Here is a 16,040-nt window from a genome sequence, read left to right as displayed (position 1 = left end):
TTTGTTAAATGCCGGTCATGGGGTACTTTCCAGGTCACTGTATGTTCAGCTTGAATAGTTCTACACGTGATGTGAAAGCCAGATTTTTTGCAAACTTCTGAAATATTTTAATTTCGATTTTTCTTTGGTAGAACAAAGAGGGAAATTAATTGTGGTCTGAGGCCATCTCCTATAGGGCCCAGAGTTAACTCCCCTTGAAAGGAAGGTTTGATAAATATCCGGCTATCAAGAACTAGTTTAAAATGACACTGCAACAATGACATAACCATAGCAATGGCTGAGGCATTCAGTCACAGAGTAAGAAGCAACCTTTATACTCGGTGAGCATGCTTTTACCTTTAAACACAATTGAAAATGGCTATCTTCATCATCGTCTCCTTCGTCAAACATGGACTTGGAACAGTCGACCAGGAATATCAAACCATCTGTCATCCCCCGTCGATTCTGCCAATAGAAATCGATATTAGTGACTATAAGTTTGCCTATAACAGTTCTTCTACTAAAATTAATGAGTCTTTAAACATTCATAAAAATCTTAATAAAACACTATTATCTTCCTGAACATCAATATTCAGTGCATGTGAAATATTTTACCTGTGGATCGAATTCATCTTCATCATTTTCTTCATCCTCTCCGTACCGTGCAAATCCAAAATCTGCCATTATATCTCGTAATAGCTAAATCTGTCGTTCTGCTTTAATAAAGAAATCATAGCTTTATAATTAAGAATTGTTCTACAATGTATATTATAAAGATTTTTTTTCTAATTTCATAGACAAAGCATTTAATGCTATGTTTTATTGTGTCTTAAAGTTACTTCTAAACTCGTATGGGTCTCTAAGAATTTTATTACATGCATGCAGCTAATATCAAAGATCAATTGCCATTTGTATAAATAATATGACTGTCATTTTGCAATAATGCTCAGTTTCGATCTTGACTGGCTCTGTACAATAAACAAGTTTTGTTTTTCATTTGAGCAAGTATTGTATCTTGCAATTAACATCCAGGGTTAAAATTCAATATGCTAGATGTGTGCTTTATACAGCATGCATCAAGGATATTGGGTTTAACTCTTACGTGTTAATATTGCCAGGTACATCATGTTGTCGACCGATCATCTTTAAGTTTATTAACCATGTTACAAAGCGACCTGTTTACGAAAGTTTACCGACATGCCACATGTATAGCAAGATAATTACCGTATAGAACAGATTTAAACAATTTTTGTTTGAGCCGATCTGATGATTTCAAATAATGACAAATGTTCAAAACAGTCTTATTACCTTGTCAGCTTGTCTGTATTCGTAAGGGAAAAGTTGCTGTGCAAAGCTTACTTAACCGGAAGTAACCTCTGAAAAAATCTTTGGCGCCAGGCATGCGCATGGTCAATCGATACAGAATTTCCGGCGAAAAGGACGGAGGGAATAACGGAAGAAAAGCTGTCTTATTTGTATTTTTCTGTTATTGTCATCCGAAAGAATGGCATATAACTATGTTGTTACGGCTCATAAGCCGACAGCAGTAAATGCTTGTGTCACAGGTAATATAGAATCCCAGCATCAATTTCATCATTGTGAGCCGATTAGTTCATGCTTGTTTTTCACATGTTGTGTAAACATTTCATTCGGATATTACACAGTAGGCCCAGTTATAACGTTTTTAATGCAACATAACGAAAACTGAGTTAAGCTTAGTAAAACTAGAATTTTACTTATTTTGCATTAACTTTGTTTGTCAAAACTTAAGGAAGTGTTATTTTCTTGATTGAATTTTGTTTACAAAGGAAAAAATTATGCCATTTATGGGACACACTTTTGTAAATAAATCCAGTTGGGTTTATAAATACTTCAGCAGCATGCGAAGAACAGTACACAGACTTGATACTCGGGCTGTGAATTTGAAGGTAGCAATAGCATTATTTTGGTCACTTGTAAGTTGTATACCAAACCTCATCTTTTTTATTTTAAAATATGGTTAAAAATGGTAGTTGGTCTTTCTGCTTATATATAGCACTCAGCATTTTAGGGAGTAGGACGAATGGTTTGCTAGTTGTCATTATAATGTGACCGGGTGAGGTGTGCTGCTGGATGTCTTTGGCAGTATGCTCATGTAGCACTATAAAGTTGACATCAGATTTGTGCTATATTGGAATGAGACAAGCATGAACATTTACCGCAGCCTCGAGCTCCCAAAACACACACAATATATATAATATATACACAGTATACACACCACATGCATGCATCTTGCACACAAGAGAGGCCATCTTTAAATGACTTAAGGTGTTGATATACATATAGGTCATTAAATGATACTTTGCCAAACCAAATAGCATGCATCATGCCATGTGTAATAATAGGGAGCTAAAAGCAGTAAAACTAATTCTGAAGTTTAAGTAAAAATAACTAGCTAGTCAATGATTTGGCTTGAATTAGTGATATCTCCCGTTCAAAGCACATCATGCCACAGTTGAAGGGAAGTCTTTGTGGTGGTGTAAAGTAACAAGTGTGTACTGAAAAACTATCACTTAAACTGATTTATTATGCTCCCTGAACAAATGCATTGTTTGACTTATAAAATTAGAAAACATCATTGTAAAGGCTGGGGTCAGTGGGGAGAGCTAATTCTTTATTAAGCTAAATTCCGCAAATTTGCAGTTTATTCATGGAAACAAATTCCGAATTCACCAATTATCTTTCCAAAATTAGACAAAAAGGCCCCATCTCAAACCAGTAAGAAAAAACCCTCTACTATTTGTGGTAGATTGTATGTAAATGTCAGACAGTGTTATTTTACATGTGAAAACAGGCTAGCCCCCAAGCTAAAGCTTTATTAGTTTCCCTAAATAAAAAAAAAAAAAGTCATATCCTCCCAATTCTTGTATGGCTATTTATAGAAAGAAAGAGAAATATCCTCCCAATTCTTGTATGGCTGTATAGCTATTCTAAAACTACAGCAGTCGTTTGTTTGATGTTTCAGGTAATTTCACATCTTCAGATGATCTCAATCTAATAATTGCTCGTAACACTCGACTAGAAATCTATGTCGTTACTCCAGAAGGTCTCCGCCCAATAAAAGAAGTCGGCATCAATGGAAGAATCGCTGTCATGGAATTGTTTCGACCTCCAGTAAGTATTGTGTAACTTAAATTAAATATGATACAAAACATTGAATCAACCCCACCAATCTCTCTGGAGCTGTAGTGATTCAGTGATAATTAATGGTACACAGTGGAGTTATATATATACACAAACTAATCAACAGGTTCAGATTGATCAAAACAAATTTTTTTTTCTCAGAAGCATATAAAATGTGTAGTGAATTGGTATGAATTAGAGTGTCAGTTAACGTTGTCAACAGAATAAAGTAAAACCCCACTTACTCGGCCTTGTGGGGATATGATCAATAATAGATCATGGTATTCAAGTAATCCTAAGTATCAAGAATCCAGACCTAACGTTGTATTTTCTAATATAACGTAATTCCATGTATAAGGTAGGACAGATATTATATTCAGCACAAGCATTGTAGCTACTGGTACAAAACATTGTAGCTACTGGTACAAAACATTGTAGCTACTGGTACAAGCATATTAATAGCAAACAATTATTGTTAAACTTTACAGTACAAATTTCCACAAATCCCTTGTTTAACTTTACAAATTTCCACCCTTCTATAAAATCTGCTATACAATATAGGTCAGGTTGTGTGTTTGCCGAAGCAATGTTGATCAAACTTAGTTATGAATAAATCCCTGTTTGATATGTATTGATACGTATCACAATTTTATGGCATTTGTATTACAGGGTGAAATTGATACGTATCATTAATGTTGAGTTGTATTACAGGGTGAAATTGATACATATCATTAATGGTGAATTGTATTACAGGATGAAATTGATACGTATCATTAATGTTGAGTTGTATTACAGGGTGAAATTTATACGTATCATTAATGGTGAGTTGTATTACAGGGTGAAATTGATACATATCATTAATGGTGAATTGTATTACAGGATGAAATTGATACGTATCATTAATGGCGAGTTGTATTACAGGGTGAAATTGATACATATCATTAATGGTGAGTTGTATTACAGGGTGAAAGTAAGGACCTTATGTTTCTCCTGACGTCCAGATACAATGCAATGATCCTGGAATGTAACCAGAATGGTGACAACATTGATATCATCACCAGAGCTCATGGCAATGTTCAGGTAAGTTTTAGTATAGAAGGTAGAGATGTAAAAAAGTACCCAACTGTTTCCAAATATTTTATTTAAACATAGCAGGTGGTTCTCTCAATTCTAAGCAGTCACTCAACGAAAGTGCTTCTGTGATATATCGTCCGAAGGATTACTGTTGCAGCACTAGGAAACACTCTTGTCATCTGCCGGCGTCAACTGTCGGGGGGGAAAAAAAGGGGGGGGGGGGGGGGTGATACTAAATATCCCCATTGATTTATACTTTATCAGTCCCTTTACTCATGGAAGTTTGTCTCAATGAATTACAGGAGATGAGAGAAAAAATCTTAATAATGCTAGGTTTTATTGTGGCCATGAACTGGCATTAAGTGACTTAGTGTGGCCACACTGATGAACTGGCATATTGTGGCCACACTGGTATACTGGCATTAAGTGACTTTGTGGTGTGATGCAAAATCTATAACTCTAGTATACATCAGAATTCTAGTTTGTATCCCATGATTCTTTACAGGACCGGATAGGAAGACCATCAGAGACAGGAATTATTGGTATCATTGATCCACTCTGCCGTGTAATAGGACTTCGACTTTACGATGGTCTTTTCAAAGTTATTCCTCTTGATCGGGATAATAAGGAATTGAAAGCATTCAACATCAGGTAAACTTTCTACATACAGAGATTTTCCTACAATTTTTTTCTGTGTCCAAGGTCCAATGAATTGGGAATTTTTATGCAGTAAAATGTGAAATTGGGATAACACAGGATGGTAAACTGAAAACCCTGACCTTACAAAAAACCCAGATAGGATTTCAGCTTGATAAATGGATAAGTAAAAATGTCATAAGATGTTATTATAGCTGATGTTTGTACTGACAGGTTAGAGGAGCAGATCGTGGTGGACATGCAGTTTCTACATGGCTGTACGACACCTACACTCATTCTCATCCACCAGGTAATGTACAATCCTCTATAAGTATGTCAATGAGGTCTACAAACATCTTTTGTAACCTGAGATACCACCCTCTATAAGTATGTTAATGAGATCTACAAACATCTTTTGTAACCTTGTTTTGGGTACTGGGCTTGTAACCTGATAAGACTAGGAAAAAAACCCATATCAGATGATCCTGGCCATGGTCAGTGGGTAGGTAAATATTCGTGACTACTTGCCCAATTGGCAAGTGCAAAATTTCTTGTAATCTATACATTTTCCTTGGAGTAATTCAAATTAGTGACTTTGAAATCATTTTTCCTGTGCTGCCAAGGTGTGATCCTCAAGAAGTACCAAATATCATTGAGGTCAAAAATATCTTGTATGATCTCATATTGGTACAGAACTTGTTATCTTGTCCACAATGCATATCTGACAATATAGTGGTATTCTCTTTTTCTAAAAAAAAAAAAAAAAAAATAGAAAAATGATAATAATAAAAAATGATTTATATATATATATGGTTATGACATCACATTTCATCAATATAAATTATTGTAGTGACATCTGTTAAATACTCAATGTGTTTATGTTGTTTGGGACAGGATCAACATGGCCGTCATGTGAAGACATATGAAATATCACTAAGAGACAAAGAGTTTCAGAAAGGTCCCTGGAAACAAGATAATGTAGAGACCGAGGCATGCATGGTCATAGCAGGTAGGTAACTATACCATTGTCATAGCAGGTAGGTAACTATACCATTGTCATATACAGGTAGGTAACTATACCATTGTCATATACAGGTAGGTAACTATACCATTGTCATATACAGGTAGGTAACTATACCATTGTCATAGCAGGTAAGGAACTATACCATTGTCATAGCAGGTAGATAGCTAGGATGATATAGATATATACCATGTCTACCTAAAATATAGTAGAGATATTAATGTTAGCGATTGCTCACAATAGGTAGATTCTGAAATGACAGGTTTTAGATCTTTATATGAAGTGTGCTTACAGTTCTGGATTGAAAATGGGAGACCTGATATTGGATATGTAGCATACTGGTTGAAGTGCTATTAAGTTTGTTTGAATGAATAACCTTGACATATATTCAAGGTCACAGGGATCAAATGTATTAAAAATCTTTATCTATCCTCAGTGCCAGAGCCTTTTGGTGGAGCTCTGATCATTGGCCAGGAAATAATCACATATCACAAGGGAGATAACTTCATACCTATTGCACCTCCAGCCATAAAGGTAATTATTTAAACCTTTCTTTCTCCACAAATCCAGCCATAAAGGTAATTATTTAATCCTCTTCCTCTCTCCCCAAATCCAGCCATAAAGGTAATTATGTAACCCCCCTTCCTCTGTCACCAACTCCAGCCATAAAGGTAATTATTTAAGCTAACACCCCCCCCCCCCCCTCTACTCCCCTCCTCCTCTTTCACCAACAAGTATCACTTTTGCCCTTACTCAATCTGTTGATTTCATTCACATGTCGTTTGAGTAATTCACCACACTTACTGCTAGAATTCACCAATGACACTTACTGCTAGGAATACATGTTGGTCCTTGAGTCTTATCTCTTATTTGATGGGAAATGTTACTTAGAAGATTCTCCCTCTACAGCAGGGGGGTGGTAATGTGGTTCAGAGTGAAATACAATAAGATCTCATTCAAATGATATTGAAACCTTGTTGTCCTAAATACATCATTGAATTGATTAATTGCAGTATGATATTTTTGATTTGGAATTTTAGCAAAGTACGTTGATTTGTCATGGTAAAGTTGATGCCAATGGGTCGCGGTACCTCCTGGGAGACATGATGGGTAGGCTGTTTATGTTACTTCTGGAGAAGGAAGAAAAGATGGATGCCACCGTTGTTGTCAAAGACCTTAAAGTGGAGCTACTTGGAGAGGTAAGAAAGCTCCTTACTTTATATTGTGTCTTTGAATTAGAATTGTTTCAATTAATTCTGTATACCCCAATGAAAGGAGCCAATTGCTTTTCATTTGAGCATGTAGACATTGAATATGAAACAAAAACATTATGTATTATTTTCCTATTTATATAATTACCGGGCACATATTTTTGTACACTTGCACTGTAACACCGAAAACAATTATTGTGAAATGAAACAGCCAAAATTTGTTTCAATGAGTCAATCATGAGTAGAAAATAAAACATATGAGACTGAGAATTTCCTGTTTTCTGTACAGACTACAGTAGCCGAGTGCATTACGTATCTGGACAATGGGGTGGTCTATATCGGTTCAAGACTTGGAGACTCCCAGCTCATCAAGGTAAGATTTTCTGGATGTGATAGAGACTCCCAGCTCATCAAGGTAAAATCAGCTCATCAAGGTAAGATTTTCTGGATGTGACAGAGACTCCCAGCTCATCAAGGTAAGATTTTCTGGGTGTGACAGATTCCCAGCTCATCAAGGTTAAGATGTTCTGAGTGTGACAGATTCCCAGCTCATCAAGGTTAAGATGTTCTGGGTGTGACAGATTCCCAGCTCATCAAGGTAAGATTTTCTGGGTGTGACAGAGATTCCCAGCTCATCAAGGTTAAGATGTTCTGGGTGTGACAGACTCACAACTCATCAAGGTTAAGATGTTCTGGGTGTGACAGATTCCCAGCTCATCAAGGTAAGATTTTCTGAGTGTGACAGAGATTCCCAGCTCATCAAGGTTAAGATGTTCTGGGTGTGACAGACTCACAACTCATCAAGGTTAAGATGTTCTGGGTGTGACAGACTCACAACTCATCAAGATAATTTTTTTCGGTGGTGACACTTCCATGCATCATCCTGTGTTTTCTGATTGGAGCATTACTTTAAAATAAACTCTGTATGTTTTTGTATTTTTTCCCTTTGTGGAATTCTTGCCCAATTTTAACCTGATTGTACTGGTAACTTTTCCAGCTGGATGTTGAATCGGATGACAATGGGTCGTATGTTACGGAGATGGAGAGATTCACAAACCTCGGACCTATACTAGACATGTGTGTGGTTGACCTGGAGCGACAGGGCCAGGGACAGGTGAGAGTCTGATATATAACAACAAAAATGATATGTGAGATTTTTTTAATTGTAGATAAATTCTGACATAAGATTCACCAGTACAGTATGATATTTTATGCTTCAGCTTGTGACATGTTCCGGAGCTTACAAAGAGGGGTCCCTTCGTATCATTAGGAATGGTATCGGCATACATGAGCATGCAAGTATAGATCTGCCAGGAATTAAAGGTAAATCTTCCTGCGCTTTTCAGAAATTTTCTACACTCATTCTTGTTTTTCCCTGGGCCTTGTTTATACAATACTTTTATTTCTTAAGATTAGAAAAATACAAAAAAATGTTTTCAAGATGTACATATTTGAGCCTATATTAGCTAATTGTACCATATAGTTTTGGTTCATGGTTAGGATCAAGGGTGAAGGTCACTTTCTATGTGCAACAAACAATTATATATCATAATGTAATGAGGTTGTGACGCCCTGTTGTTGGGATTTTACAGGAATCTGGTCGTTACGAGTCAGCTCTACAGACTATGATAACATGATTGTTCTATCCTTCGTCGGTCAGACCAGGTAAGTGTTTTCTCCTTCATCGGTCAGACCAGGTAAGTGTTCTATCCTTCATCGGTCAGACCAGGTAAGTGTTCTCTCCTCCGTCGGTCAGACCAGGTAAGTGTTCTCTCCTTCGTCAGTCAGACCAGGTAAGTGTTCTCTCCTTCGTCAGTCAGACCAGGTAAGTGTTCTATCCTTGGTCGGTCAGACCAGGTAAGTGTTCTCTCCTCCGTCAGTCAGACCAGGTAAGTGTTCTATCCTTCGTCAGCAGACCAGGTAAGTGTTCTCTTCTTGGTCGGTCAGACCAGGTAAGTGTTCTCTCCTTCGTCAGTCAGACCAGGTAAGTGTTCTCTCCTTCGTCAGTCAGACCAGGTAAGTGTTCTCTCCTTCGTCGGTCAGACCAGGTAAGTGTTCTATCCTTCGTCGGTCAGACCAGGTAAGTGTTCTATCCTTCGTCGGTCAGACCAGGTAAGTGTTCTATCCTTCGTCGGTCAGACCAGGTAAGTGTTCTATCCTTCGTCGGTCAGACCAGGTAAGTGTTCTATCCTTCGTCGGTCAGACCAGGTAAGTGTTCTATCCTTCGTCGGTCAGACCAGGTAAGTGTTCTATCCTTCGTCGGTCAGACCAGGTAAGTGTTCTCTCCTCCGTCAGTCAGACCAGGTAAGTGTTCTACCCTTCGTCAGTCAGACCAGGTAAGTGTTCTATCCTTCGTCAGTCAGACCAGGTAAGTGTTCTATCCTTTGTCGGTCAGACCAGGTAAGTGTTCTCTCCTTCGTCGGTCAGACCAGGTAAGTGTTCTCTCCTTCGTCGGTCAGACCAGGTAAGTGTTCTCTCCTTCATCAGTCAGACCAGGTAAGTGTTCTCTCCTTCATCGGTCAGACCAGGTAAGTGTTCTATCCTTCGTCGGTCAGACCAGGTAAGTGTTCTATCCTTCGTCGGTCAGACCAGGTAAGTGTTCTATCCTTCGTCGGTCAGACCAGGTAAGTGTTCTATCATTCGTCGGTCAGACCAGGTAAGTGTACTATCCTTCGTCGGTCAGACCAGGTAAGTGTTCTCTCCTCCGTCGGTCAGACCAGGTAAGTGTTCTATCCTTCGTCGGTCAGACCAGGTAAGTGTTCTATCCTTCGTCGGTCAGACCAGGTAAGTGTTCTATCCTTCGTCGGTCAGACCAGGTAAGTGTTCTCTCCTCCGTCAGTCAGACCAGGTAAGTGTTCTCTCCTCCGTCAGTCAGACCAGGTAAGTGTTCATTCCTCCGTTAGTCAGACCAGGTAAGTGTTCTATCCTTCATCGGTCAGACCAGGTAAGTGTTCTCTCCTTCGTCTGTCAGACCAGGTAAGTGTTCTCTCCTCCGTCAGTCAGACCAGGTAAGTGTTCTATCCTTCGTCGGTCAGACCAGGTAAGTGTTCTCTCCTCCGTCAGTCAGACCAGGTAAGTGTTCTATCCTTCGTCAGTCAGACCAGGTAAGTGTTCTCTCCTCCGTCAGTCAGACCAGGTAAGTGTTCTCTCCTTCGTCAGTCAGACCAGGTAAGTGTTCTATCCTTCGTCGGTCAGACCAGGTAAGTGTTCTCTCCTTCCTCAGTCAGACCAGGTAAGTGTTCTATCCTCCGTCAGTCAGACCAGGTAAGTGTTCTATCCTTCGTCGGTCAGACCAGGTAAGTGTTCTCTCCTCCGTCAGTCAGACCAGGTAAGTGTTCTATCCTTCGTCAGTCAGACCAGGTAAGTGTTCTATCCTTCGTCAGTCAGACCAGGTAAGTGTTCTATCCTTCGTCAGTCAGACCAGGTAAGTGTTCTCTCCTTCGTCGGTCAGACCAGGTAAGTGTTCTATCCTTCATCAGTCAGACCAGGTAAGTGTTCTCTCCTCCGTCGGTCAGACCAGGTAAGTGTTCTATCCTTCGTCGGTCAGACCAGGTAAGTGTTCTATCCTTCGTCGGTCAGACCAGGTAAGTGTTCTATCCTTCGTCGGTCAGACCAGGTAAGTGTTCTCTCCTCCGTCAGTCAGACCAGGTAAGTGTTCTATCCTTCGTCAGCAGACCAGGTAAGTGTTCTATCCTTCATCGGTCAGACCAGGTAAGTGTTCTCTCCTTCGTCAGTCAGACCAGGTAAGTGTTCTCTCCTCCGTCGGTCAGACCAGGTAAGTGTACTATCCTTCGTCAGTCAGACCAGGTAAGTGTTCTATCCTTCGTCAGTCAGACCAGGTAAGTGTTCTATCCTTCGTCAGTCAGACCAGGTAAGTGTTCTATCCTTCATCAGTCAGACCAGGTAAGTGTACTATCCTTCGTCAGTCAGACCAGGTAAGTGTTCTCTCCTCCGTCGGTCAGACCAGGTAAGTGTTCTATCCTTCGTCGGTCAGACCAGGTAAGTGTTCTATCCTTCGTCAGCAGACCAGGTAAGTGTTCTATCCTTCATCGGTCAGACCAGGTAAGTGTTCTCTCCTTCGTCAGTCAGACCAGGTAAGTGTTCTCTCCTCCGTCAGTCAGACCAGGTAAGTGTTCTATCCTTCATCAGTCAGACCAGGTAAGTGTACTATCCTTCGTCAGTCAGACCAGGTAAGTGTTCTCTCCTCCGTCGGTCAGACCAGGTAAGTGTTCTATCCTTCGTCGGTCAGACCAGGTAAGTGTTCTATCCTTCGTCAGCAGACCAGGTAAGTGTTCTATCCTTCATCGGTCAGACCAGGTAAGTGTTCTCTCCTTCGTCAGTCAGACCAGGTAAGTGTTCTCTCCTTCGTCGGTCAGACCAGGTAAGTGTTCTATCCTTCGTCGGTCAGACCAGGTAAGTGTTCTATCCTTCGTCGGTCAGACCAGGTAAGTGTTCTATCCTTCGTCAGTCAGACCAGGTAAGTGTTCTCTCCTCCGTCGGTCAGACCAGGTAAGTGTTCTCTCCTCCGTCGGTCAGACCAGGTAAGTGTTCTCTCCTTCGTCAGTCAGACCAGGTAAGTGTTCTATCCTTCGTCAGCAGACCAGGTAAGTGTTCTCTCCTTCCTCAGTCAGACCAGGTAAGTGTTCTATCCTTCGTCGGTCAGACCAGGTAAGTGTTCTATCCTTCGTCGGTCAGACCAGGTAAGTGTACTATCCTTCGTTAGTCAGACCAGGTAAGTGTTCTATCCTTCGTCAGTCAGACCAGGTAAGTGTTCTATCCTTCGTCAGTCAGACCAGGTAAGTGTTCTATCCTTCGTCAGTCAGACCAGGTAAGTGTTCTCTCCTCCGTCGGTCAGACCAGGTAAGTGTTCTATCCTTCGTCAGTCAGACCAGGTAAGTGTTCTATCCTTCGTCAGTCAGACCAGGTTAGCTGGAAATGATAAGGAGCCAATATATAGTGTTTCAGAATTGTTGACCTTGATTTGGCTATCCTTTGTCTTGTTACTTGTTCTCTTTTAAAAGTTGCTGGGATCATGTAAGTTTAGATCTTGCCATAGAGATTTTTATTATGTAAACTTCTAAGGAAATTTGTGATACATTTCACAATGATCTAATGTAAAGGTCACATAATCCTCCTTTAAAATGACTTTAAATAACAGAGTGGTACAGGACCAATGGACCTCTTACTCCTTTATTTTACAACACCTTTAATGTCACACCCCCTTAATGTGTTTCCTTGTTAAAAGCTCTGATAAATATTGTCTGTTTATAACAAGTTGTCTGGGTCGTGGCTGATAAATATTGTCTGTTTATAACAAGATGTCTGGGTCGTGGCTGATAAATATTGTCTGTTTATAACAAGTTGTCTGGGTCGTGGCTGATAAATATTGTCTGTATATAACAAGTTGTCTGGGTCGTGGCTGATAAATATTGTCTGTTTATAACAAGATGTCTGGGTCGTGGCTGATAAATATTGTCTGTTTATAACAAGTTGTCTGGGTCGTGGCTGATAAATATTGTCTGTATATAACAAGTTGTCTGGGTCGTGGCTGATAAATATTGTCTGTATATAACAAGTTGTCTGGGTCGTGGCTGATAAATATTGTCTGTATATAACAAGTTGTCTGGGTCGTGGCTGATAAATATTGTCTGTTTATAACAAGATGTCTGGGTCGTGGCTGATAAATATTGTCTGTATATAACAAGTTGTCTGGGTCGTGGCTGATAAATATTGTCTGTTTATAACAAGATGTCTGGGTCGTGGCTGATAAATATTGTCTGTTTATAACAAGTTGTCTGGGTCGTGGCTGATAAATATTGTCTGTATATAACAAGTTGTCTGGGTCGTGGCTGATAAATATTGTCTGTTTATAACAAGTTGTCTGGGTCGTGGCTGATAAATATTGTCTGTTTATAACAAGATGTCTGGGTCGTGGCTGATAAATATTGTCTGTATATAACAAGTTGTCTGGGTCGTGGCTGTTATGACATAAACAATATTTTTTATGACAGAGTGTTGATGTTGAACGGCGAAGAAGTGGAGGAGACCGAGCTGGCAGGATTTGAACCAGATCAACAAACATTTCTTTGTGCTAACGTTGTTCACAATCAACTTCTGCAGGTAAAGAATGAAACAGTGTAGACTTTAGATCAACATTTGGATGTTGAATAGTTCAAATGAAGTAATATGTGTCTGTATACATTGAGTCCACTATCCAATATGAGAAATAGCAATTTTTATCATTTGAAATTCATACTGTAATTCAATTGTTACTTTATTAATACTATTACTTGTATATATTGCCCGAAGCTCAGAGTAAAACTTGCTGTTGTTATGTTGGTGACAGAAATATCTATTAAATGCTTGGTCCACAATTGCTGTAGATCACGCCGGTGTCTGTACGACTTGTGAGTTGTGAGTCACATCGACTGGTCAGTGAATGGAAACACGCCGGGGGAAAGAACATCAGTCTGGCTTCTAGTAACACTTCCCAAGCTGTGGTCGCTGTCGGCAGTGAACTGTATTATCTGGAGATAGGACAAGGAGAGGTTAAGGAACTCAGGTAACTAGGTCAAGGTTAAGAAACTTGGGTAGTTAGGTCAAGGTTAAGGAGCTTGGGTAAATGTAGGTCAAGGTTAAGTCAGATTTAAGAGCCTGTTGCCCGATCCCTAATATTATAGTCTGCATAATATTAAACTCCTCACTGTAAATTCCAAATTTGGATATGGTTTTAACCAAAATTATGTCAGGGAAACTAGGTCAAAGTTAAGTTGGGAAACTAGGTCAATGTTATGTCAGCAAACTAGTCAATGTTTAGTGAGGAAACTAGGTCAATAATAATCAGGAAACTAGGTCAAGGTTAAATCAGGAAACTAGGTCAAGGTTAAGTCGGGTAACTAGGTCAAGGTCATATTTAGCTAGGATTGCTCTGTGACTTTTGTAGATATCAAAAAGATAGAGGAACATGGAATTGATGTGAACAAATTTTACTTAAAAAATGGAATTAATGTGAACAAATTTTACTTAACCTTAATAGTAAAACAACAATGGAACATGAGGTAGCCTGTGTGGACATCACACCTCTGAGGGATGGTTCTGACCAGGCAGAGCTCTGTGCTGTGGGGCTGTGGACTGACATATCGGCAAGGGTGCTCAAGTTACCGACGTTTGAGAGTCTGAATGTGGAAATGCTTGGTGGAGGTAAGGGTGCCCATTTTACTTATATTTTAGAATCTGAATATGAAATTTTTTTCGTAAATTTCAACAAATTTTATTGTTATAATGGATTGAACAATAGGCAAGCCTATATAAGTCCTCTCCAATGGAAATCAGTGGTGGAGGTTAGGGTGCTCAATTTCCCGATGTTTGAGTCTTGTTCAATAACATTCATCCTCCTGTTGGCCTCTTGTTCAGAATAGAAACCTGCAGTATAGTTACCTGGCCATGTATAGCTGTATACTGATGAAAAGAAAATAAACTTATAATTTTTATATAAAATCTATTTTACTCCATACTCCTTACAGAGATCATCCCTAGGTCTATACTAATGTGTTTTGTTACTCGATACTCCTTACAGAGATCATCCCTAGGTCTATACTAATGTGTTTTGATACTCTATACTCATTACAGAGATCATCCCTAGGTCTATACTAATGTGTTTTGTTACTCTATACTCCTTACAGAGATCATCCCTAGGTCTATACTAATGTGTTTTGTTACTCTATACTCCTTACAGAGATCATCCCTAGGTCGATATTAATGTGTTTTGTTACTTGATACTCCTTACAGAGATCATCCCTAGGTCTATACTAATGTGTTTTGTTACTCTATACTCCTTACAGAGATCATCCCTAGGTCTATACTAATGTGTTTTGATACTCGATACTCCTTACAGAGATCATCCCTAGGTCTATATTAATGTATTTTGTTACTTGATACTCCTTACAGAGATCATCCCTAGGTCTATACTAATGTGTTTTGTTACTCTATACTCCTTACAGAGATCATCCCTAGGTCTATACTAATGTGTTTTGTTACTTGATACTCCTTACAGAGATCATCCCTAGGTCTATATTAATGTGTTTTGTTACTTGATACTCCTTACAGAGATCATCCCTAGGTCTATACTAATGTGTTTTGTTACTCGATACTCCTTACAGAGATCATCCCTAGGTCTATACTAATGTGTTTTGTTACTCGATACTCCTTACAGAGATCATCCCTAGGTCTATATTAATGTGTTTTGTTACTTGATACTCCTTACAGAGATCATCCCTAGGTCTATACTAATGTGTTTTGTTACTTGATACTCCTTACAGAGATCATCCCTAGGTCTATACTAATGTGTTTTGTTACTCTATACTCCTTACAGAGATCATCCCTAGGTCTATACTAATGTGTTTTGTTACTCTATACTCCTTACAGAGATCATTCCCAGGTCTATATTAATGTGTTTTGTTACTTGATACTCCTTACAGAGATCATCCCTAGGTCTATACTAATGTGTTTTGTTACTCTATACTCCTTACAGAGATCATCCCTAGGTCTATACTAATGTGTTTTGATACTCGATACTCCTTACAGAGATCATCCCTAGGTCTATATTAATGTATTTTGTTACTTGATACTCCTTACAGAGATCATCCCTAGGTCTATACTAATGTGTTTTGTTACTCTATACTCCTTACAGAGATCATCCCTAGGTCTATACTAATGTGTTTTGTTACTTGATACTCCTTACAGAGATCATCCCTAGGTCTATACTAATGTGTTTTGTTACTCTATACTCCTTACAGAGATCATTCCCAGGTCTATACTAATGTGTTTTGTTACTCGATACTCCTTACAGAGATCATCCCTAGGTCTATACTAATGTGTTTTGTTACTTGATACTCCTTACAGAGATCATTCCCAGGTCTATACTAATGTGTTTTGTTACTTGATACTCCTTACAGAGA

At 39.1% G+C, this 16,040-nt stretch overlaps 2 protein-coding genes across 6 annotated transcripts in view; one reads left to right on the top strand and one right to left on the bottom strand.

Moving 5' to 3' along the window:
* Window positions 1-1,364, bottom strand: part of LOC117336732 (X-ray repair cross-complementing protein 5-like) — a 29,260-nt gene extending 27,896 nt beyond the window's left edge. For 4 of the 5 annotated variants that reach the window (XR_004534643.1, XR_004534642.1, XM_033897346.1 and 1 more), the window contains exons 1-3: window positions 1,288-1,356; window positions 595-695; window positions 337-444 (exon numbers count right to left, since the gene is read on the bottom strand). Coding sequence is in view for 3 of the 5 variants with exons in the window: in XM_033897346.1 (XP_033753237.1) it covers window positions 337-444; window positions 595-663 (177 nt within the window). In the remaining 2 variants the exon portion in view is untranslated. Of the gene's footprint in view, window positions 1-336; window positions 445-594; window positions 696-1,287 lie in introns of all 5 variants that reach the window. The other variant, XM_033897347.1, reaches the window with a different exon arrangement.
* Window positions 1,365-1,390: 26 nt separating this feature from the next.
* The window catches only part of LOC117336731 (DNA damage-binding protein 1-like), a 32,009-nt gene continuing 17,359 nt past the window's right edge, over window positions 1,391-16,040 (top strand). The window contains exons 1-15 of the mRNA XM_033897345.1: window positions 1,391-1,544; window positions 2,984-3,132; window positions 4,105-4,221; window positions 4,721-4,866; window positions 5,086-5,161; window positions 5,746-5,860; window positions 6,309-6,406; window positions 6,913-7,071; window positions 7,373-7,456; window positions 8,081-8,197; window positions 8,304-8,406; window positions 8,676-8,748; window positions 13,095-13,203; window positions 13,467-13,645; window positions 14,120-14,283. Of these exons, the coding sequence (XP_033753236.1) occupies window positions 1,484-1,544; window positions 2,984-3,132; window positions 4,105-4,221; window positions 4,721-4,866; window positions 5,086-5,161; window positions 5,746-5,860; window positions 6,309-6,406; window positions 6,913-7,071; window positions 7,373-7,456; window positions 8,081-8,197; window positions 8,304-8,406; window positions 8,676-8,748; window positions 13,095-13,203; window positions 13,467-13,645; window positions 14,120-14,283 (1,750 nt within the window). The 5' untranslated portion in view covers window positions 1,391-1,483. The remainder of the gene's footprint in view (window positions 1,545-2,983; window positions 3,133-4,104; window positions 4,222-4,720; window positions 4,867-5,085; window positions 5,162-5,745; window positions 5,861-6,308; window positions 6,407-6,912; window positions 7,072-7,372; window positions 7,457-8,080; window positions 8,198-8,303; window positions 8,407-8,675; window positions 8,749-13,094; window positions 13,204-13,466; window positions 13,646-14,119; window positions 14,284-16,040) is intronic.

The sequence above is a fragment of the Pecten maximus genome, chromosome 10 (genome assembly GCF_902652985.1).
Source record: "Pecten maximus chromosome 10, xPecMax1.1, whole genome shotgun sequence".
NCBI lineage: Eukaryota > Metazoa > Mollusca > Bivalvia > Pectinida > Pectinidae > Pecten > Pecten maximus.
Note: the sequence above shows the minus strand (reverse complement) of the source record. Positions and strands in the feature narration are given on the sequence as shown.